Source organism: Garra rufa, chromosome 4 (assembly GCF_049309525.1).
Source record: "Garra rufa chromosome 4, GarRuf1.0, whole genome shotgun sequence".
Taxonomy (NCBI): domain Eukaryota; kingdom Metazoa; phylum Chordata; class Actinopteri; order Cypriniformes; family Cyprinidae; genus Garra; species Garra rufa.
The window spans coordinates 37,850,046-37,875,693 of NC_133364.1; the positions used below are offsets into that span (position 1 = coordinate 37,850,046).

Here is a 25,648-nt window from a genome sequence, read left to right on the forward strand (position 1 = left end):
ATTTTTGTTCAAATCAATTCAGCAGTTTGTACATATTGTACAAAGTTTACACTATATTAAATAAAATAGATTTATTTATAAATATATTACAATTACAAGAAATATAAATGTAATAGAAAATATATGTTTTTTAATTATTATATTAAAAATATTCTGACAGCTCTTTCATTGCTTAATAATTGAATACAGCTTCACTGTAGTTAGAATAATAGTATTTTATTAAATGCTGTGATTATATTCATGATTCATGCATTCAAACATTTCACATATTCCTCATCAATTACAATCTGATCTCAAGATGATTTGACATTGTGTTTTATTATTTCTGCAGCAACAATAGAGGAAAATCAATCACATGTTCATCATGAATCATGTTTGCGAAGACAATAATACAAATGATTGATGTGACACTACAATAAAAACACATTTATTCTGTTATTTGAGTGACAGAAGTTGAGCTGCAGTATTAATGTGATGAAGAGACTCTAGAACATCTCACTGTTACTGATTCATCATCAGCTCAAAGCATTATGGGTACAATCTCTCATCAGTCTATTCTCATTCATCAACACAGTAAAACTGATCCAGACCAAACACTAAACCCAGCATAGAGCGTCTGAGTGAATGTGGTGTGGACTGTGTGGATGAGGCTCATTGTGTCAGAGATGCTGTAGAAGAACAGAGTTCCTGCACCGTGATCCACATACACTCCTACTCTATAGACAACATTCACTCCTAATCTCCTGCTATAATCAACATTCACTCCTAGTCTCCTGCTGATGATGGGCTCTACAGGGAGATCAGTTTCTCTGTAATTGTGTCTGAATGAGTAACTGGAGCGAGAGCAGATTAAACTCCAGGACTGATCATTATTTCCAAACACACACTCATCACCCGATCCCTTCCTGCTGATGCTCTTATATGACACTGATATCTCCACATCTCCACTCCACTTAATCTCCCAGTAACAGCGTCCACACACACTCTCTCTACACAACACCTGAGGATAATGATCAAATCTGTCTGGATGATCAGGATGCGGCTGATACCCATGTGTCACCTTTCTGTTCTTCTGAGACAGTCTGAGTTTAGTGTGTGCTGTGTTTGGATCCAGTGTGAGAAAACAGGCATCTGAACACAAGAACAGAGACATTTACAACAACAATCACTACAGCTGTGTGTGTGTGTGTGCGTGTGTGTGTGTGTGTGTGTGTGTGTGTGTGTGTGTGTGTGTTCTATATGTGTGTGTGTGTGTGTGTGTGTGTGTGTGTGTGTGTGTGTGTGTGTGAGTGTGTGTGTGAGAGAGTGAGTGAGAGAGAGAGAGAGAGAGAGAGATAATTTATACGTACATTTCTTCAGTCCTGCTGTAATCCTGGATTCTCCTCCATGATCCACACTAGAAAACACACACAGAGAGATATTCAGTCAGTAAACACATTGCTGCTATGCGGTTGCTAAGGTGATTGGGGTGGTTGCTAGGCTGTTGCTATGTGGTTGCCAATGTACACCAGGTGGTTGATAGGGTGTTGCTGTGCAGTTGCTAGGGTACATGTGGTGGTTGCTAGTAGGGCTGTGTATCTCAATATACACTATATTGCCAAAAGTATTGGGACACCCTTCTAATGAACAGGTTTGACTACTTTAGTCATTTCCATGAGCACACATCTGAATGTTTAAGCATATAATGATATTGTAGGGAATTGTGTGTTTCTAATTTTACAGCAACAGTTTGGACACGAAACTCTTCTTTTCTAACATGACAATGACTCTGTGTATAAGGTAAGGTTCAAATTGAAATGATTGATTCAGTCAGTGTGGAAGAACAGTCATGATCAGAATTGTTTTTACTGTTTGTAAATATGATCAAAAAGGTTGTGAAAATAACTCTGCATTGTTTATCCTTTTGATCTTTTATTTTAAATGATGTACAAAAATCTAACCTTTCATTGAGAGTAAGAATTTAAAATGGGTGAAAATCTCTTTTTATGAAATAAATGTTTTACTTTAATACACCTTGGTCACAATTAATGGTACCCTTTTATTCAATACTTTCCGCATCTTATTTTTGCCAAACAACAGCTCTGATAAGATAAGATAAGATAAGATAAGATAAGATAAGATAAACTTTATTGTCCCGAAGGAAATTCGTATTGGACACACTCAGTACATTATAATCTGCCGTTTCATACAAATAACATATTACATTCATGTGATACATACAATCAGTGACCCATCACTAAATTGCACCCTACCCATTATATAATACACCCTTAGTCACCATAATCATAAAAAAAAAAAAAAAAAAAAAAAAATTAGGATTGTTGACCTCTGGCTAACTTATCATTTAATACTTTAATGGACAGTGGAACAAATGATTGCTTAAAATGGTTAAGTCTACACTGAGGAACTCTGAAACGCCTTCCCGAAAGTAATAGTTGGTACTCAGAGTGGAGGACATGAGTGGGATCTGAGACAATTTTTTTGAGCCTGTCTGATAACAATTTCTTCAAAAAGAGCCTGAAGTGTGGGATGCTGACTAACTCACATTATTTTCATGGCTCTCTGCATTAACCGTGTAATTTGGGCTTTTAAGTGTACACTAAGATTGCCAAACCAGGCTGAAATACCATATCGGAGAATGCTCTCGATTACAGTATGGTAAAAGAGAAGCAACACCTTCTGGTTAACACCAAAGACCCTCAACCTACGAAGAAAATACAGTCGCTGTTGGACCCTAATACAGACATTTTCTACCTGAGCATTCCATGTCAGTTTATTATCAATGTGAATGCCCAGATATTTATAAAAGTCTACCTGGGCTATATTCTGACCACTGATGATCAATGGTAAGTGATCTTCAATGGATTTAGGGTCAAAAATCATCTCCACTGTTTTCTTTGTATTACTACTGAGAAAACGTGTATCACACCACTGGACAAAATTCTGAACCTCATCTTTATAAATAGCAACATCTGATGTTCCAGATATGAGACCTAAAATTGCTGTGTCATCAGAAAACTTAATCATATAATTGTTACCAGTACTGCATGTACATTGATTAGTATATAATGTGAACAGGACTGGAGAACTGACACCCCTGTGGGGCGCCAGTGCTAATAGTCGTAGATTCAGACAACGTCTTATTCACCCTGACCTGCTGACTACGATTGGTCAGAAATGAGTGGAGCCACTTAATAATAAAGGGATTGACATGCATCCGCTGCATTGTTTTCAAAAGAATATGAGGCTGTTAGGTGTTAAAGGCTGAACTAAAATCTACAAACAATAGTCTAGCATATAGGATTCTCAAGATGTTTAGTCACTAGGTGCACTAAACTGTTGATTGCATCATCAGTGCCTCTTTGATGTTTATAGGCGAACTGATAAGGATCCAACTGTGAACCTACTTCCGTTATTAATTGGCTCATAATGAGCTTTTCCATACACTTCATTACAACAGAAGTCAAGGCAATAGGTCTAAAATCATTATTCTCCTGTGGACAAGATTTTTTAGGAACAGGAGTGATGATTGCCTTCTTCCATAAAGCTGGTACAGTGTGAGAGTATAAGGACCTCTGGAAAATAGGGCACCAAGCTGATGTCAATTCATCTGCGCAAGTTCTTAATAAAAAAGGAGAAATGCCATCTGGACCTGTGGCCTTAGTTACATTAACTTGCTTAAAAACCTTATTGATGGATTTAAGGTCAATCTCCAACCTATCAGCATCATCAATAACCATACTATCTAGCATCATATTACATTCAGCAAAGAAATCATTATTGTCAAATCTTTTATAAAAATAGTTCAACTCATTTGCTTTAGCCAGTTCATCTGTAACATGCAAAGGCTTCTCCGTTAGTTTCATATTAGTTGCTATTTTCATAGAGTCCCATAGTTTTTTAGAGTTCATAGTTTGAAAGTTTTTCTCTATCAGTCCCCTGTGATGTTCTTTTGCCTCTTTTAGCCTCTGGTTTAACTCCCTTTGTGCAGTTTTAAGTTGTAAGTGATCCTTATTCTTGAATGCTTGATGTTTCCTTTTAATACAGTCCTTCAGTTCCTTTGTAACAAAGGGTTTATTGTTAGGGTAGACTTTGACTTTCTTTTTAGGAATCACAATATCAACACAGTATTTGATGTAATCTGTAATGACTTCTGTGGCATTGTCCAGACTAGATTCCCTAGAGAATAGATCCCAGTCTGTGCATAAAAAACAACCTTTCAGCATTTCTATGCTCTCTTCTGACCATACATTAATAGATTTAACCAGGGGTTTAGAGCTCTTGTAGGTAGGGATTAAATGAACAGAATTGTGGTCAGAATTAGACAAAGGTGGTTTAGCTATGGCTGTATAAGCATGTTTTAAATTACCATAGCATTTATCCAAAGTCCGATTTTTCCTGGTGTAACAGTTTATATAGTGTTCAAAACCCGGCAGAGCTATATTTAAGTCGCAGTGATTGAAGTCTCCCAGAATAAGAATAGGGGCATTTGGAGTACGTTGTAATTGTTCATGAACACAGTCTGCCACCTGTGTCGCAGCCCGTAAAGCGTTGCCGTTGGGGGTACGTAAACAGAACAGATAAGAATGTTACCAAACTCTCGGGGTAAGTAGAATGGCCTGAGACTTACACATAATAGTTCTACATCAGAGCTGCAGATTTTCTCCCAGACCGTGTGCTGTCTGCACCACTTTTAATTTACATACAAGCAAAGACCACCCCCTTTACTTTTTCCTGACATCACACTCCTATCGGAGCGAATGTGTGAAAATCCCTCTATTTCAATTAGACCATCAGGGACCTCTGGTTGTAACCAAGTCTCAGTAAAAAGCATAATACAAGACTCACGGTACTCGAAACATCCTCTTGTTAAAATTCGAAGTTCATCCATTTTGTTCCTTAGCGACCTCGCGTTACTTAGAATCATAGATGGCAATGGGGGTCGGCTGCCTCTCTTCCTTAACCGCTGCCGTACACCTCCTCGCCGGCCTCTTTTCCGCGGTCGCAGCAGACACCAAGTTATCACACCCTCCGGCAAACTTTCGATAAACGATCGGGAAAGATCACCTGCATCTCCACACCATCGCAGCGACAGAAGCACATCCCTCGAGTAGACTATAGCCCCATCCCCACTGGTCTCGGAGGTGGAGAAAAGTTCATACGGAAACGCCAGCGCCATCGCCAGCAAAAAAAAAAGCAGCAAGACATACGCCGCCATCCAGTCACTCTCCCGATGGTGCTAACCGCACACAGAGCCACAAAAAAAGGTTTTACAAACAGCAGAACAACTGAGTACGTCCATGTCGCCCGCAGAGCAGTGCCACCGGAAGTTCGATCTCTCATCAGATGTTGTCCAGACTCATCAAGCTCATAGAAACTTCCTAATCATGCTAGCAACATGCTAATTCCTTGATAATAATGTTAGCAACATGCTAATAATTTGGTAATAATGGTAGCAACATGTTATTATCATGCCAATCATGGTATCAACATGCTAATAACTTGATAATAATGCTAGCAACATGCTAGGAACATGTTAGAAACATGTTAATCATGCTAGCAACATTCTAGTCATGTTAGACATTTGCTAATTATGCTAGCAACATGCTAGTCATGTTAGAAACATGCTAATAACTTGCTAGTCATGCTAATAACTTGCTAATCATGTTAGCAACATGCTAGCAACATGTTAGAAACTTGCTAAACGACTTGCTAATCATGCTAGCAACATGCTAGTAACATGTAATCATGCTAGAAACATGCTAATAACTTGATAATAATGCTAGAAACATGTTAGCAACATGTTAGTCATGTTAGAAACATGCTAATAACTACCTAGTCATGATAGCAACTTGCTAGTCCTGTTAGCAACATGCTAGCAACTTGTTAATCATGCTAGGAACTTGATAATCATGCTAAAAACAACTAAAACATTTTAGCAACTTGCTTTTGAACTTTTAAAACTTTTTATACTTTTAAACTTCTTAAACTTTTTAAACTTATTTAAACTTGAATTTAAATAAAACTTATTTTGAGTGAATTTCAGCCCTCAGGCGCGGACAGGACGACACTGCGTAAGTGAGTACTTAAATGCTGTAGTTTAAATAGGCGGTTGTTACATTTGTTGTTGCTAGAGAATCACGTCCTTGTTTTCTAAACTATTTGATTTATTCGTTTCTATTTGATTTAGTTGTTGCTAGATTTTATTTATTCGTTTCTGTTTATTTGTTTTCCTGGTGATTTCGTTGTAAACTGTAGTTTTGATTGCTCTCATTCGGCCAAGGGAAGCTTTTGTTTGTGAGATCGCTCCCTTCCTGAGCGCGCTTAAAGTGCAAAGGGTGTTAGTTTTTCGTTTCGTCTGACCCATTTGGGATTGACTCAGCCCAGGGGGCGTCCCCAGCTGCTATCACCTAAGTATTGATTGGTGGTGTATTTAACTGTGTTGTATCAGCTGACGCTGAAGCGTCAGCGGAAACGTTCAGCCTCCTCGCGTGAAGACCGACAAGAGTAAAGACTTGCGACTTTTCCTGCGCGACTTATCCGAGCAACGACACCAACAACGCACTTAAGTACTCCTTTCCTTTTTTCTCACTCTTCTTTCTGTCCTTCTCTATCATGTGTTTCCAACTCATTCCGGTGCTCTCTACACACCGCACTAACATCACACGCACACCCCGACGCAATCTCTCTAACCTGCGTCCTATAGACACCTCTTCCACTGAACCTTTCTCTTTCACGGTTGGACTTTGGAACTGTCAATCAGCCGTCAACAAAGCTGACTTCATTTCGGCATTTTCTTTGCAATCTGGCCTGAGCATCCTAGGTTTGACTGAGACCTGGATACGTCCAGAAGACTCTGTAACCCCAGCCGCTCTATCTAATAAATTCTCCTTCTCTCACACCCCTCGTCAGACTGGAAGGGGTAGGGGTACGGGACTTCTGATTTCCAACAACTGGAAATACTCAACCCATTCTCCTCTATGCAATTATAACTCATTTGAATCTCATACAATCACTATAACATCTCCTATCAAACTCCATGTTGTGGTCATTTACCGCCCTCCTAGTCAACTTGGTATCTTCTTAGAAGAGCTGGATGGGCTGCTATCCTCTTTTCCAGAAGATGGCAGCCCACTTCTAGTCTTTTGAGATTTTAACATTCATCTGAACAAACCCTATGCTGCAGACTTCCATTCACTCCTTGCTTCATTTGACCTAAAACGCACTACCACTACATACACTCATAAATCCGGCAACCAACTTGATCTCATTTACACATGAAATTGTACTTCAGACGACATTGTGGTCAAACCCCTACACATCTCTGACCACTTCTTCATTACTCTAAACCTACATCTTGCTACTTGTGCACCCCCATCCCCCATACCTGTTACTTTTAGACGAAACCTACGCTCTCTCTCACCCTCCCATCTTTCTTCCTCAGTATCCTCCTCACTTCCCTCTCCTACCCACTTTACATCCCTGGATACTAATGCAGCAACCGACACGTTATGTTCCACTCTTACTTCTTGCCTAGATGATATATGCCCTCTCTCCTCCAGGCAAGCACGGGCTGCTCCTTCCAACCCTTGGCTATCCGATGTTCTTCGTGAGCAGCGCTCCAAACTTAGGGCAGCTGAGAGAAAATGGCACAAATCTAAGGATCCATCTGACTTGATTATGTATCAGTCTCTGCTTTCATCTTTCTCTACCCAAGTCCATACTGCCAAATCTTCATACTTCCACAACAAGATCAACAATGCTCTGGACACACGCAACCTTTTTAAAACTTTTAATTCACTCCTCTGTCCCCCTCCACCACCTCCCACCACTTCAATAACAGCTGATGATTTTGCCACATTTTTTACAAACAAAACTACATCTATCAGTAATAAGTTCTCAGCTCCACATATACAGGAACTAAAACTGACCACACCCACGGCTGAAACTCCCCACTTCTCCTTCAATCCCCATTCTGACGCAGAAGTAACCAAACTTCTCCTCTCCAGCCATCCGACGACATGTCCTTTAGACCCCATCCCCTCACACCTTATCCAAGCAATCTCCCCTACAATCCTACCAGCGCTCACACACATCATCAACACATCTCTTCTCACAGGCACTTTCCCCACTACATTTAAGCAGGCCCGGGTAACCCCACTGCTCAAAAAACCTACACTTAACACTTCACTCATAGACAACTATAGACCTGTCTCTCTCCTTCCATTCATAGCAAAAACATTGGAAGGAGCTGTTTTCAACCAGCTATCTTTATTTCTCTCACAGAACAACCTATTGGATGCTAACCAGTCAGGGTTCAGGAGTGGCCATTCAACTGAGACGGCACTTCTGTCTGTCACTGAAGCCCTGCGGATTGCAAAAGCTGATTCCAAATCATCAGTACTCATCTTGCTGGACCTATCTGCAGCATTTGACACGGTAAATCACCAGATCCTTCTGTCTACCCTCTCATCGTTAGGCATCACAGGGACTTCACTTCGCTGTTCAAATCCTATCTCTCTGGCAGGTCTTTCAGAGTGGCCTGGGGAGGGGAGGTTTCCAAAACTCATCAACTGGTCACTGGGGTTCCTCAGGGATCAGTTCTTGGACCCCTCCTCTTCTCCATATATACCACATCTCTGGGCCCCATCATACAGGCACATGGCTTCTCCTACCATTGCTATGCTGATGACACACAGCTCTATCTTTCTTTCAAACCAGATGATCCATCAGTAGCTGCAAGGATCTCTGGCTGCCTGGCGGATATCTCTGCATGGATGAAGGAACACCATCTTTAGCTCAATCTAGCTAAAACTGAGCTCCTTGTCTTTCCTGCCACTCCAACTTTACAACATGACTTCTCCATCCAGTTAGGTTCATCAACAATTACCCCATCGACTTCAGCCAGAAATCTTGGAGTAATCTTTGATGACCAATTGACTTTTAAAGACCACATAGCTAAAACTGCTCGATCCTGCAGGTTTGCACTGCACAACATCAGAAAGATCAGGCCCTCCCTAACAGAGCATGCTGCACAACTCCTCGTACAGGCCCTGGTCATTTCCAGGCTGGACTACTGCAATGCTCTTTTAGCTGGTCTTCCAGCATGTACAATCAGGCCTCTACAAATGATTCAGAATGCAGCAGCACGGCTCGTCTTCAATGAGCCCAAGAAGGCCCATGTCACACCTCTCTTCATATCCCTGCACTGGCTACCGGTTATGGCTCGCATCAAATTCAAGACACTGATGCTGGCCTATAGGACAGCCACCGGCTCATCACCTGCTTACCTCCATTCACTACTACGCATCTACACTCCCTCCAGAAGTCTGAGATCCTCTAGTGAAAGACGCCTTATTGTACCACCACAGAGAGGCACGAAATCATTTCCAAAACATTCTCCTTCAACATCCCTGCCTGGTGGAATGATCTTCCCACCCCCATCCGGAACGTAGACTCCATTACTGTCTTCAAGCGACTACTGAAAACCCATCTTTTTCGACACTATCTGACTCAATAAAAAAAAAAAAAAAAAAATCTTCTCCTCTCTTTCCTGATCTTCCCTTTCTAGCCCATACTCATCTAACAACACCTGTCATATGGTATTTTTGAGCACTTCCTATGTCGATCTGCCTCCTTAGGATGAATCACTTGTTGTATTCCCAATTGTAAGTCGCTTTGGATAAAAGCGTCCGCTAAATGAATAAATGTAAATGTAAATGTAAATGTAAACTTCTTTTAAACTTTTCACACTTTCTGGTCCGGCTTTCTCAAGTCAACTTAGAGTTTGTCTTGACGAACTTGTGTAACGGAGTAAAAAAAGAACATTAATAATAATAATATTCGTTATGTTGAATTATGGGATATTATAAGGGTGAAATAAATGAAATGGTGTATTGGTGCGGTTAAAGCATTGCAGACGTTATCGTTATTTTGTCCATGTGCGCCTACCATAGTTCAGCAAAAAATGGTTAACACTGCTGCGGGTAAGCGTGTTTCTCCTCTCTCCAGTTCACTGTGTTTAAAATATGATATAAGTGTGTTTAATATGAGTTTTACCGATGTAAAAGAGAGATGTGTGATTATTTCAACAAATGTATAACGTTTACAACTCTGTAAAAAACTTTGTTGAATTAATTATCATCATGTTTCATGTCTCATATAGTAAGACTGACATGTGCTGCTGCTAGTGTAGCATCGAATAGCGAATGGATAACACACAGTGAGTTTACTCTTAATGAGAGTGAGTTATTCATTTTATGTTCTTTATTTCAGTTATGTCTGCAATGTTTTCATCCAGTGTATTAATACATTTTGATGTATTTCTCAGGTATGTGATTTTCATGTTCAGTTATTCAGTTACCATGAATTTGTTATGAGTTTTTGATAGTTCAGCAGAAAATGGTTAACGCTGCTGCGGTTATGTCTGCAATGTTTTCACCCAGTGTATTAATATATTTTGATGTATTTCTCAGACACAATCATCATTGCAGCGGTGAATAAAAGAACTGAGAACCAGAGTCGTGGTGTGCGTCGTCCATTGCAATAGTTGACAGTCGTGTGAAACAGCGCTGAAGACAACAATCGGTACATTGGTGCCGTGACTCCGTGGATCGCCTGATCATTTCGACGCAGATCAGCCGTGGTTGCTGCTCATCAGCTTTGTCTATACCTTGTTTGGATCTTTGATGCTTTGGACAAAGACAGTAAACACATTCACATTACACGACCTGAACTGAGTAACTGACAATGATTTAACACAGTTTGAATACGGACTTGTGAAAACACTTACACTGATACTGCCATTTTGACACTATATATTTTGTTTTTTTGCTGATTGAAGTGTTGTTTCAGTGTTTTACTATTTCCACTGTTTTGATATACATATATTCAGAATCTATACAGCTTTTAAGTGGAAATTTGACTAAATAATGGCTAAAATATATGATTGTGATGCTAATGTGGATAGAACATTTATGGAAGCCACTGGGTTTCCCAGAGGGAGGGGTGGTTGGTTGGTACACAGATTGGAGAATCGATAGTTTCAAAGTTGCTTTCAGCAGGCTTGCTGAATTCGAGCAACAAATCAGACAACAGCGATTTGCTGGACCATACTCGTTTTCAGACAAGGCCAGAACAGTCTGTGCCAGTGATGGTTCCACAACTGTCAGTACACGTCGGGTCTGAACATGACACATTTCGCGGAGATAGATCTGACAAGTATGGTATTAAAGAGTGGATTGACAGAACCAGAGCATATATAAGAAAGCAGAAATGTCCCATCTCAGAACAATCTGATGAAATTATAATGAGCAGGCTTGCTGGAAAGGCGAAGGATGTTGTTAAGATTAGTCTGCGCAGTGATTGTGCGCTTGATGTAAAGCAGAATCCTGAGTTGAGCTATAATATTCTGCTACAGTATTTCAGTAAGACTTCATCATGTCTACCCTCTTTCTATGCTACTCTTCCCAGAGCCGGAGAGAATCCAGTAGACCAGGGGTTCCCAACCTTTTTTACTTCGGGGCCCCCCTCCTTCTCCGGCCAATTTTGCAAGGCCCCCCTATGCCTGACATGTCCTTTTATACTGTACTTCCGCAGTAAAGAAAAAAGTATTTATTTTTAAACCTTTTTTATTAACCAAAACATTTGTTTTGCCTTATTATTCTTCTACTGCATGTTATTAAAAAAACTCAAAATTCAAACAAACTTTAAATTAAAACTTAAAATATACCTTATAATCTTTAAAGAAAACCTCTGCTCAATTCTAACTTTTAAAATTATTTTACTTCAGACATTCTTTACAACTTCAGAGTACTTTTTCTGCCTCATCAACAGGGAGATGCCAAAAGACCACTAAACCTATCCCTTTTAACTTAACTGACTGAATAGCTACTGTTTGTATCCATTAAAAATGAATACACAAATTCAAACTACAGCAAATACATTCTAAATCTGTTGAAAACATCGATGTGAAGGTTCGACAAAGACAGGATCAGTGAACTGTCAGTGTGCGCCTGATGCTCATAAACACCGAGCCCCACTCCTCTTCTATCGGTGAACATCCATTATAAAACACCCACATTAATTTGGACAACCAGGCAAATGTTTGAAATTTCACGAAAACACGATAGGGATCAGAGCCCCGAGAACGCGCATAGTTTGTGAATCAATAGCGGACTTATGCGTGTCTCATGTACGACTCTGGTATACACGAGTGTTATACATTAGGCACGCGCAAGTTAGTTATTATGACACTAATCGTTATTACCTTTACGTTAGCACGACGATTTGCTTCATGCATGCGGCCGAGAGATATAACATTAGTTTGCGTCCAGCGTTTGGAAGTTTTGAGGCTTGCTGCGCCGAGTCTGAAGCAATCAATCACAGAACACGAGAGAGGCTGTGCTTTTATTATTCTCATTTATTTAGCACATTAATAATGAAATTAAACAATTATAGGATAATATGTAAATTAATTTTAAGATATCTCGCGGCCCCCCTGGAGGATCACTGAGGCCCCCTAGTGGGTCGCGACCCCCCGGTTGGGAACCGCTGCAGTAGACTATTGGATTAGGGTCAACAAGGCTGCTGATCTGGCAAATGATGGCCTTCGCAGACAAGAAAAGCCACTGACTGATATGAGTGAAGAGGTGACACGGATGTTTATCAAGCATTGTCCTGACCCAGGTTTGGCTAGTGTATTCAGATGTAAACCTATTTGGGAGTGGAGAGCTAAAGACATACAGGGCAGGATTAATGACTACCAGAGAGAATACGTGGGCTGTGCTGGTGCGTATGTAAAAAGCCACACTTCAGTAGTGCTTAATAAGGAGTGTACTGAGCATGATCACCTTGTCAGCTTTCCGCAGTCTGCTTCTCAGAGTACATCAAGTTTTCCTTTGGTAGCAACTAAGCAGCCAGAACTTCCAGCAGAGCCCAGCACTGCTCAACATCGGACATGTCCTGCTCCAAAACTGTCTGCAGTCCCAACGGTGACACAGAATACACAGCAACCTGAAAATCAAGTTATCTCACTAATGATGGAGATGTTAGAGCAGCTAATGGATAGAGTTCAGTCACGTGATGTTCCCACTCACAGAGGCAACTCAAGGTTGCAGCGTCATTATGGCAGAAATGCATGTCGTGTATGTAACAACAATAAGCACAGCACAGTGACGCATTGCATGACGGACAAGTTGTGTTTTGAATACTTCTCACCTGGACATCTAAAACGTGACTGTCCGAAATTTGCATCTGTCCGCGACGTTATGGAGGGAAACTAGGGGACCCGTATTTAGAGGGAGGCAATGCGGGTCATTCTTGTAACTCTCTAGTTGTTACTGATTAAGAAGATGTATGCCAGTTGATTGAAAACAATGCTGATGGACAAAACATGGTGTATCAGAACACCCATGTCATTGGAGGACACGACAGCCTCTTTTATACACCTGTGAAAATCGGAGAAAAAGTGACATTAGGAGCCATGTTGGACAGCGGGTCAATGGCATGCACATTAAATGACACAGCAGAACTGAAACTGAGAAAAGCGGGAGTAGTTGATTCAAGCAGTGAGCTGTCAACTGATGTAGTCCTTGTTGGCTGTGGTGGATTGCATGTCAAGCCCAAATCTGTTTTCATGTTAACTATGGAAGTTTATGGCTTGAAAATGAGTGTGTCTACCTTGGTGGTTCCTGGCCAACACGATGAACTTATAATTGGAATTAATGTCATCAAACATATCCTACGACATCCCTCAAGCAGTGTGAGGGTTTCTGGAGAGCTGTGTCTGGTCCTACATCAAAGGATTCTGAATGTGAGAGCTTTCTGTCCATGTTTGCTGGACTAAATCGATGGAGAGGAAAGGATATGCCTGAGAAACTAGGAACAGTAAAATGTACTTCGGCTGTCTGTCTTGAGCCTGGTTGCAAATATTTGGTGTGGATTATCGAAATCAGCTGCAGCATCACCAGGCAGTGCTGTAATGACGGAGCCCACCAGTTCTCGTTCCATTCCCAGGGGTGTGATGGTGGCCAGACTTGTCACTTCATTTTGGAGTGACAGGTGGGTCCCTTTGAAGGTGATCAACACATCTGGCAGACCGGTGTTGCTGAGGCGTAATTCAAAACTGGCTGATCTATATCCTTGCATTGCAGTTGAGGATATCGACAGCGTGGATACAGTCAAACCTCCACTTGTCAGTTGCCCTATGAGTTTGTCTGATAGTGGGGACCAGTCAGCATCCCCAAGTGAAAGGTTAGAATCCATGGGACTGCATGACATTGATGTAGAGTCATGTGATGTTTCTGATCAGTGCAGGCAGCGATTAATCAGTTTGATCTTGACTTATGAGGACAGCTTTTCAAGAAATCATCTTTATTGTGGGAAAGCTAAGAGCTTCGTCCATAGAATCCACCTTTCGGACCCCAGACCATTCCGACTTCCTTAGAGGCGAGTAGCTCCTAGCCAATACCACAAGCTGCACCAAGTCCTAACTGAGATGGAAGAGAAAGAAATAATTCGCTGCTCTACAAGTGAATACGCATCCCCACTTATGTTAGTGTGGAAGAAAAATGGGGATCTTCGAGTTTGTACTGACTTCCGTTGGTTAAACAGAAGAACTCTAAAGGACACCCATCCTCTTCCACACCAGGCAGATTGCCTGGCGGCACTTGGTGGAAATTGCCTGTTTAGTACGATGGACCTCACGTCGGGTTTTTACAACATGCCGCTGCATGAGGACGATCGTAAATTCACAGCCTTTACCACGCCAATGGGCCTAATTGAATATAATAGGCTACCTCAAGGCCTTTGCAACAGCCCTGGTAGTTTTATGCGGATGATGAACAGTATTTTCGGCGATCAAAACTTTCTCAGTATTCTTTGTTATATAGACGATCTTATCGTCTTTGGCCCAAACGAGCAAGTCGAAATTGACTGCTTTGAGATGGTGTTCGGAAGGCTACAAGCCCATGGCCTGAAGCTCGCTCCGAAAAAATGTCACCTTCTACGAGCATCAGTGAATTTCTTAAGGCACGTGTTAAACAAGGATGGAGTGTCTACAGATGCGGATAAAGTAGAGTGCATTTCTAAGTTAAACAGCTCTGACCTGATGGAATCAGATGGGAAGATACCATCTCAAAAAAGAATCAGATCATTTTTGGGAATGGTGAACTACTATCAACATTTCATGCCGAATTACTCCGTCAAAGCAAAACCACTCTTCGATCTTCTTCAAGGCCAGAAGGGTAAAGGACGAAAGAAAACATGTCAGGCCAAAACAGGAAGTTGAGACCTGAGGATTGGACTCAAGTGCAGCATGAAGCAGTTGGGCAGCTGAAGACATCTCTGGTTGAGAGTGTTTCTCTAGCTCATCCAGACTTCTCACGTCATTTCATATTGGCAACAGATGCTTCCTTGGATGGCATCGGAGATGTTTTGTCACAAGTCCAAGAGGGAGAGAGTAGAGCAAGACCAGTTGCATTTGCCAGTAAGTCCCTCTCACGTTCACAGCGGAACCATCCTGCACACCGGCTGGAATTCTAGCCCTGAAGTGGTCGATTTGCGATAAGTTTAGCCACTGGCTAAAGGGTCACAATTTCACCGTTTTAACAGACAACAATCGGCTTGCTCACATTCTGACGAAGCCTAAGCTGGACTGCTGTGAACAGCACTGGGTGGTCAAATTGGCCAGCTACAACTTTGATATAAAGTATGTACCCGTTCCTCAGAATGTCATTGCTGATTCCCTCAGCAGAGTTCCTTTCGTCAAGAGTGGGGTGACACAAAGACTGCTTTAAGTGCCCTATGATACCGTGTTGACAGATACGAAAGTCATGTCTTCTGACTTTGTGCAGGATGCTTTTAAGTGGTCCTGTAACAAAAAGCAGGAAAAGAGTGTAATTCAACAGTCATGCACAGTCAATAATGGTGTTGGCATGGATCGTCTTTCTGTTGCAAGTTCAGAAGTTTCTGCTGTCTTCACGTCACAGGTGGACTGGGCACTTGGTGCTACCACAAGAGCTATGGCTGTTGTGAATCACTTACTACAATTAGTTCCTCCTGGCCAAGATACATTGCCAGCATACTCTACAGAGAACCTTCATGACATGCAAATGAATGACAGTGTTGTCAAGGGTCATATCTTACGTTGAGTGTCGCCAGAGACTTACAAGACGAGAAAGAGTGGGAGAGTCTGCTGCAGTCCTTCGCTACCTCAAACACTGGGATAAGTTGTCTGTGAGGGATGAAATTCTCTACAGAGTGTCTCGAGATCAGATGTCAAGACGCTTCCAGTATGTAGTCCCAATGTCATTGGAAGATGCAGTTTTAAGGAGTGTGCATGATGACAGTGGCCATCAAGGTCAATTCAGAAGTGTCAGTTTAGCAAAGCAGCGTTTTTTCTGGCTAAACATGGAGCAAAGAATACGAGATCATGTGCGACACTGTCAATGCTGCATTGTGAGTAAAAGTGCTGACCCCTCTGGCAGAGCTCCTCTGGAGAACATCTCATCTACCAGACCCCTAGAGCTTGTCTGTATTGATTTCTGGTCGGCAGAGGATGGCAATAATAAGTCTGTCGACGTCTTAGTTGTAACCGACCACTTTACAAGGCTTGCACAGGCTTTTGTGTGCCGAGATCAATCCGCCAGACAGGTTGCCAGAGTCCTGTGGGATAGATAATTTTGTGTATATGGCCTTCCGGAACGTATCCACTGTGACCAAGGTGCAAGTTTTGAGAGTCGGCTTATTGGAGAACTTCTCAGGGTTTCAGGGGTGGAGAAATCACACACCACCAGTGGCGGACTGGGACTAAAAAACAGCCCTGGACTTTGACTCGGCTCAGCCCACAACAACAGATGTGTGTGAAAGCTAATCAGCAACAGACACGGGTCTCAAAATACTTAAATCTTAACCCATAATGTTTTACCTTCCAAATTATAGCATTATCTCTGATGTTGACTAAAAGATGTGTTAAAAGCACAGTGTAGAATACTCACAGAAATAAACAGCCCTCTTTAAATGTCTCTCTGCTGAAAAATATGCAGGTTAAAAAAAACGGGGTTTATGTATTACGTCATCTATTCCATGCAATCTTAAACTATATTTATTACTTACTAATCTCTTAATTAATTTGTGCAAAAAAATACGGCACTGCAAAAACTGTTCATCTAACCAAGTCAAAAAATCTTGGTTCCAGCTAAAAAGTATTTTTGATCTTGTTTTGAGACTTATATACTAAGCAAGAGCAGAAGATGTTATATTATTAATTTTATTTTGAGTATATTTGTCTTATTTTGAGAATTCTTAGCAAGTGCGATTTGTCTTATTACATTGGCAGATTATTTCACTTAATTTAAGAAGCTTTCGACTAACCTAACCCTTAAAATATTTGATTTTAGTCGAAAACTTCTTAAATTAAGTAAAATAATCTGCTAATGAAACAAGACAAATCACACTTGCTAAGAATTCTCAAAATAAGACAAATATACTCAATATAAGATTAATAATCTGACACCTTCTACTCTTGCTTAGTATATAAGTTACAAGGTTAAAAATACTTTTTAGCTGGAAACAAGATTTTTTGACTTGATTAGATGGAGTTTTTGCAGTGTGCACAAAAACGGTTTAATTGCTTATTAAATATTTCTTCTGCCTTCATGTTAATGCTGCGGCATGTTTATATCGTGTATTTTTTCCCCCTCACCTTCTCAGCCCCACCCTTTTCTTTCCTTTTTTTTCGTACTACCAACACCTGCAGTATCCATGTTCTTTCTCCCATCTACACTTCACTTGTAAACGGCTGAGTGACAAGCATTGACGAGTGAGCTTGCGCATCTATGGGCTTGTAGGCGCATTGTTGCCACCTATCTGTCTTGACATGGAACAACAGTAAATTATAAGCAAGAAAAAAAAATGTGACGGCTGCACAGAGGCCGATGGCCGTCCTGCTGCAGCGGCCGTTCTGGTATTCTCCAGAACGTCCAGACGGCCAGTCTGCCACTGCACACCACCCCCTACCAACGTTTTAATAGGACGCTAGGCAACATGATCCGTGCTCTTTCTCCAGATGTCCAGAGGGATTGGCAAAGGCGTTTGCAAACATTGACTTTCCTCAATAATTGCACGACACACGAGTCAACAGGCTATGTGCCCTTTTATTTAATGTTTGGGAGGGTGCCACGCCTTCCAGGTGACGTTCTCTTTCGCTCAGTCTTGGATGATCAGAACATGGTCAGCTATGACAAGTTTGTGGACACACTCCTTAAAGATCTGAAAGAGGCCATGGTGATTGCACAGGAACATGCCACCAAAGAACAGAAGAGACAAGCAGCTCTATATAATCGTCGGGTGAAGGGGCTTGCCATCAATATAGGTGACCACGTGTTGTTGGCGAATAAGACTGAGAGGAGAAAAAGGAAGATTGCTGACCGGTGGGAGTCCACAGTCTACACCGTGGTGGACTGCAAGCCTCAAACTCATACTTACAGAATTCGGAACCCTGCCACTGGTCACCAAAGTGGTTCACCGCAATCTACTGTTACTGGTTGATTTTCTGCCCGCGCCTGAAGAGATCTCTGTAACTTGTCCAGTTTCCGCTATAAGTGACCCCTGTGGTAATATGCCTTCAAGTTCAAGTCTGAAAGGCAGTTGAGTGATAAGTGAAGCCTCACCCACACACATGGCTGATGACATTGCATGTGAGAATGTTCCTCTGACCAGTTGTGTGAATGACGATACAGATAGAACGTTGAGTTGGGTTTCTCACTTACCTGATGCGAGTCAAGAACCCGCTTTAACTGTAGTCTCAGGTGTCGTAACAGTTAACCCAACACCTCAAACGACTCCAACAATGTCTTTCGATGGAGTATCTGAGGAGCCAGTAGACATGGCGACAGATGTGGCTGGCACTAATGACGAACGCCAATCAGACTCAAGCAAGCATAGAGTCTATAAGCACTGTTACGCCAGCACGAGCACACTTACAGTCTGCTTCACATTCTGGTGTGACTCCGACTTTGCACGTGCCATTAGACTCTAGCTCCACCAGGCAGATCAGATCTAGTTTTGGCCGTGTTATTAAGCCTGTTGACAGGTTAATACAAACAATGTCAGGCCAGGCTGTGATTCAGGATGCAAGCGTAATGTTGAGGCTGCTCGCAAGTCTATGTTTCGTGGCTTTGTTAATTAAGGAAGTAAACATCCTTTTAGGGACCATTTAAGAATTCTCCTTTAGTTTGTCTGGATTGGTTTAAAGTCCTGGGTTAGTGTTCAAGTAACATACCTGAGGGTGTAGGGTACCTTGGTTGACCATGAGGGGCCCTTTAATTTACGCAATTATGTTTTTTTTTGTTATTTGACTTCCCTTATTTGTGTATTCTGAGAATGTGGGATTGTGAAGAATATTGTGGGATGTATGTAGACATTCTGCAGTCAAATGTAGATATGGGAGTTAAGCGCTACTCCCTTGTCATTTTATCCTTATGGGATCATTTTCATATTGACTGTCCTTTTATGGGAGATTCTTCTTTGATGTGAAGTATCGTATAAAATTGTTTTTCTAAGCTTTCGGTTTTGCCTAAATTTTATGTAATTCTGTGGGGGTGAATGTAACGGAGTAAAAAAAAGAACATTAATAATAATAATATTCGTTATGTTGAATTACTGGAAATTATAAGGGTGAAATAAATTAAATGGTGTTTTGGTGCCCTCTAGCGGTTAAAGCATTGCAGACGTTACCGTGATTTTGTCCATGTACGCCTACCATAGTTCAGCAGAAAATGGTTAACACTGCTGTGGGTAAGCGTGTTTGTCCTCTCTCCAGTTCACTGTGTTTAAAATATGATATACAGGTCCTTCTCAAAAAATTAGCATATTGTGATAAAGTTCATTATTTTCTGTAATGTACTGATAAACATTAGACTTTCATATATTTTAGATTCATTGCACACAACTGAAGTAGTTCAAGCCTTTTATTGTTTTAATATTGATGATTTTGGCATACAGCTCATGAAAACCCAAAATTCCTATCTCAAAAAATTAGCATATCATGAAAAGGTTCTCTAAACGAGCTATTAACCTAATCATCTGAATCAACTAATTAACTCTAAACACCTGCAAAAGATTCCTGAGGCTTTTAAAAACTCCCAGCCTGGTTCATTACTCAAAACCGCAATCATGGGTAAGACTGCTGACCTGACTGCTGTCCAGAAGGCCATCATTGACACCCTCAAGCAAGAGGGTAAGACACAGAAAGAAATTTCTGAACGAATAGGCTGTTCACAGAGTGCTGTATCAAGGCACCTCAGTGGGAAGTCTGTGGGAAGGAAAAAGTGTGGCAGAAAACGCTGCACAACGAGAAGAGGTGACCGGACCCTGAGGAAGATTGTGGAGAAGAGTCTGGAGTAGAAACATCCAGAGCCACCGTGTACAGGCGTGTGCAGGAAATGGGCTACAGGTGCCGCGTTCCCCAGGTCAAGCCACTTTTGAACCAGAAACAGCGGCAGAAGCGCCTGACCTGGGCTACAGAGAAGCAGCACTGGACTGTTGCTCAGTGGTCCAAAGTACTTTTTTCGGATGAAAGCAAATTTTGCATGTCATTCGGAAATCAAGGTGCCAGAGTCTGGAGGAAGACTGGGGAGAGGGAAATGCCAAAATGCCTTAAGTCCAGTGTCAAGTACCCACAGTCAGTGATGGTCTGGGGTGCCATGTCAGCTGCTGGTGTTGGTCCACTGTGTTTTATCAAGGGCAGGGTCAATGCAGCTAGCTATCAGGAGATTTTGGAGCACTTCATGCTTCCATCTGCTGAAAAGCTTTATGGAGATGAAGATTTCATTTTTCAGCACGACCTGGCACCTGCTCACAGTGCCAAAACCACTGGTAAATGGTTTACTGACCATGGTATTACTGTGCTCAATTGGCCTGCCAACTCTCCTGACCTGAACCCCATAAAGAATCTGTGGGATATTGTGAAGAGAAAGTTGAGAGACGCAAGACCCAACACTCTGGATGAGCTTAAGGCCGCTATCGAAGCATCCTGGGCCTCCATAACACCTCAGCAGTGCCACAGGCTGATTGCCTCCATGCCACGCCGCATTGAAGCAGTCATTTCTGCAAAAGGATTCCCGACCAAGTATTGAGTGCATAACTGAACATAATTATTTGAAGGTTGACATTTTGGATTAAAAACACTTTTCTTTTATTGGTCGGATGAAATATGCAAATTTTTTGAGATAGGAATTTTGGGTTTTCATAAGCTGTATGCCAAAATCATCAATATTAAAACAATAAAAGGCTTGAACTACTTCAGTTGTGTGTAATGAATCTAAAATATATGAAAGTCTAATGTTTATCAGTACATTACAGAAAAAAATGAACTTTATCACAATATGCTAATTTTTTGAGAAGGACCTGTAAGTGTGTTTAATATGAGTTTTTCCAATGTAGAAGAGAGATGTGTGATTGTATCAACAAATAACTTTGTTGAATTAATTATCGTGTTTCATGTCTCATATCGTAAGACTGACATGTGCTGCTGCTAGTGTAGCATCGAATAGCGAATGGATAACACACAGTGAGTTTACTCTTAATGAGAGTGAGTTATTCATTTTATGTTCTTTATTTCAGTTATGTCTGCAATGTTTTCATCCAGTGTATTAATACATTTTGATGTATTTCTCAGACACAATCATCATTGCAGCGGTGAATAAAAGAACTGAGAACCGAGTCGTGGTGTGCGTTATCCACTGCAATAGGTGACAGTCGTGTGAAACAACGCGGAAGACAACAATTGTTACACTTGAAAAACAGACAAAACAGAAAAGGTAAGCAGCATTATTTTAGAAAAGGGAATACTAAAATAACAGGCGCAGTCCTGTAGCAGAACTAACTTTACCCTGCACTGACGTCATTCATGATTTTAGTGAAATAGGCTAATGTTTATTACATCAGCCACACCAGTTTCATAAGCAAGTCTCTTCACTAAAGATAGGAGCCTAGTCTATATTTGACCAATGCTGCGTTCAAGACACACAGCAAATACAAAATAAAAAGTTAAAATATACACCCTACAAAACTGACTCAATTGTAAATAAGTTACTTTAAAAATGTGAAAGTCCTCATTTGTTTTGAAAACTGCCTTGGATTGGTGTGTTTTACCAGTGTTTTTAGCAGTTTACCATGTTTGCCAGTGTTATCCTCCTGCTCACGGGACTGTAATCTCATGAGGAAAACATGGAAATAAATTGTTTTATCTTGCAAAAATATGCTTTCTTCCTCTTCACATTTTTTATGAAAATGGATACAGTACTGTATTTTTCTTGTTTATAAATCATGCTCTTATCATCTGAAACAAGCTGTGATTTCCAAGGCAAGTTATAAAGTAATCAAGGCCAAGTACAAATTGCACACATTAGGATTGGTGACGAATGACAAGGGCAAGTGAGTTTGTTTTGAGTTTGCATTGTGCATTTTTCTTCAATCTTGCCACTAGTTTCGATTTCAATTTAAATATTTAAGCTGGGCGTTTATAATAAATGTTTACAGTGAATTTGTGTACGTTTTTAACTTATATTTTCATTCCTTTTTCTGTTCTGAACACTGCTACATTTACAGGATTTTTTGTGGAGTGAGGGGAATATAAATGTTTCTTATGTTTGTAAATGTTTAGTTTGTTTTACATTATTTCTAAATGAAGTGATGAATTGTGTCTTATACTTAAATCGACTTGTACAATAATGTAACTTATCTGTGTGTCATAAAGTGCTCATGAATAAATTTTACAAGAAGTTGTACAATAACTGTCATGTATGTACAATATGCAGTACAGTAGTAAGTTATTTTGCTTCACATCGGAACTACAGTATATTCTTTGGTTTTTCTCATTGTGATGAATGATTGAGGGAATTTAGCCTTTGTATTTCTTCATATTTCTACTCCTGGATAATTTCATGATCCTAGTCAACCTGGTGTGCTAAAAAATGCAAATATGAATGGAAATATAGTTTAGAGATATTTTACTTATAAGAATTTCTAAAGGATATCAAAATGATCAAATGGATAAACAATGTGATTTTTTTTCACAACCTTTTTTGATCATACTTAACAAGGGTATCAACAATCCTGACCACGACTGTATATATGAAATAAAATAAACTAATCAATTATACTTGCACAATTACATTTGTAGAAAGCACATACTTTGTTGTCAAAATGAACCTAACATGCAAAATAATAATCCTGATTACGGATAGAAAAGATCAATTTCCAAAAGCAAACATAACATTTGGAAAGTTGTCATTTCTGTCTCACAGTTTGTGAAAATGTTAAATACAGTTAGAAAATATTAAACATTTGTTAAATATAGTTTTCTCATATGTTCTCATATTTATTGTTATTTTTAATGTGTTTTTGTAAAGCCAAAATTGTGTCATAATATTGATATGTTTGCTATTTGCAATAGATATATTTTTCATAGTGAGATTTTTGGTGAATTATATAAAAAAATACTAATATAACTAATTGAACTAATATATGGAACCCACAACAATTAATAAACAAAAGCATAGGCTACAAAAATATATTGGCCCCGTTTTTGAATTCGTAGATGATCACAGATAAATGAGATTTCCGTGATAATGCCCACTAAACTAGGAAATGTCCCTGGTTTTTATATCAGAAATCTGGTCACCTTAACATTCAGTTCCTCACACAGATCACACACACATTCAGCAACACAGAAACTTCAGTGCTGCACCGCCATTTCATAAATAAAATATCTTTACCGCTGAAGAGCTGCATTATCTTTCTCATCAAAGAGATGTAATATCATTGTCTTTGAAGTAATTTGAAGCCACAGCTCACTTGATAAATGACACTTTTCTGAGAATAGAATATGAAGTGGAGATCGCTAAACTGCTAGTTTACTGGTGTTATCAGAAAGCAGTGCTTTTATCCACAGTGGAGACAGCGTTCACATGGTTGCCAGGTTGACTAAAAAAGTAACACACCTAGCAGATTTTCAGTATTGCGCACGACTGAAGCTCTGTTTCGGGGATTACTTCTCTTTATATCACCTGGGTTGTGTTCCTCTGCGGCCAGATTAAACCTTGTGGAATCCTATAAACAGGGGCAAATTAAGATAACCTGAGACCCCTGATCTACAGCATTACAGTAGACCCCCCAGAAAACCCTTTTTTTAGCTTCCTGACAATTATTTATGTCAAATTTCTTTTTTTTCCCCTTGTTAATTTCCAAGTTAACATTCACAACACTGTCTGCATAAAGTAAATGCTACATTATTACAGGTATACGGATGTAATATGAAAATGAAATGCCATCAAAACCTCCCTGGCCAAAATATGAGTTTACAGGTGTGATTTAAACAAACAAACAAAAAAAAATCACACAAAGAATCCATTATTATATGAATATTCATATTCATTGTTCATCATCAGTACATTGAAACAACATTTGGAATGTTGGCATAAATGTGGGCTATTTAATTATTCAAATTATAGAAGTTATAAGTTTAATGATCACATTCAAGCAATAGGGCGATTCCTATTTTTCCATTCCATCATTCAATTGAACTGATGTCATAATTGATGAACTTTACATGTTGGACAGAACTGAATCAACACTGAGCTGTCTTTAAATAAACAATGATATTATTGGCAGTTAAACTAAATGGAAAAAAAACTATATATTGTAGGTACACTATGTGCAAAAAAAAATATGATAAATTCTGTTTACACTAAAAGAGCAGCATTTTCTTTAGCAACAGGCATGTAAATAGTAGTTAGGTGGAAGATATTTATAATTCAGTATTGTGGTACATTATAAAACAGTATGCAATAATATATTGAGTGTAAATTGTCATATATATACATTTTATTAGACGAATGCCACTTTATTGGGATAAAAACCTCCCTAAACCTACAGCTAAGCATACCTAATAACACTGTATTATTAATGAGGCATTTTATTTCCACTTATCAAATATTTGGTTTATTTTAATTGAAAATACATGCCTCTCCAATCTGGTATGTGATGGGAAAAGGAGAAGCATGAGTTTGACAAAAGGCGGATTCGAATGCGGGTCAATCGTGTCAAAAGCACACATGTCATGTCTTTTACAGTGTTGTTTATCACAGCAAGGCATTGGTGGGCAGAGTTATTGTGAATAGACTGCCAACAAATTGGTCTATTTGTCCTTCGAGTAAATACACTGCGTTTCTTTTTAGAGCTGCTTTACAGGGAAATTTAATTCTGTTTGCATAATTGATATACTATTTTTATTTATATGTTATTTATATATTATATTTATGTATTATTATTATTATTATTATTATAATAGTTGTTATTATTATTATTTAATATATATGAAACAACCAATACTGTATAAAGCGCTATAGAGATAAAGATGTGTCATTTTAGTTGATTGGAAATGTGCCATAGAGATTAAAGTACAGTTTATGTCACGATATACACTAAACACACGAACAACGACGGGGTAAAAGTGAAGGTATTTAATAATCCAGGGGAAGCAGGCAGATACAGGAACACAGCGTGGTAACATTTAACGATCGACAAGACATCATGGAAAACACACACATTAAATAGACATGGTGATTACAAACACAGGTGTTGG

At 39.9% G+C, this 25,648-nt stretch overlaps 1 protein-coding gene across 1 annotated transcript in view; it reads right to left on the reverse strand.

Moving 5' to 3' along the window:
• Nucleotides 1–565: 565 nt before the first annotated feature.
• LOC141332929 (NACHT, LRR and PYD domains-containing protein 3-like) overlaps nucleotides 566–25,648 on the reverse strand; it is a 443,961-nt gene continuing 418,878 nt past the window's right edge. The window contains exons 9-10 of the mRNA XM_073837888.1: nucleotides 1,350–1,396; nucleotides 566–1,131 (exon numbers count right to left, since the gene is read on the reverse strand). Coding sequence (XP_073693989.1) covers nucleotides 566–1,131; nucleotides 1,350–1,396 — 613 coding nt within the window. The remainder of the gene's footprint in view (nucleotides 1,132–1,349; nucleotides 1,397–25,648) is intronic.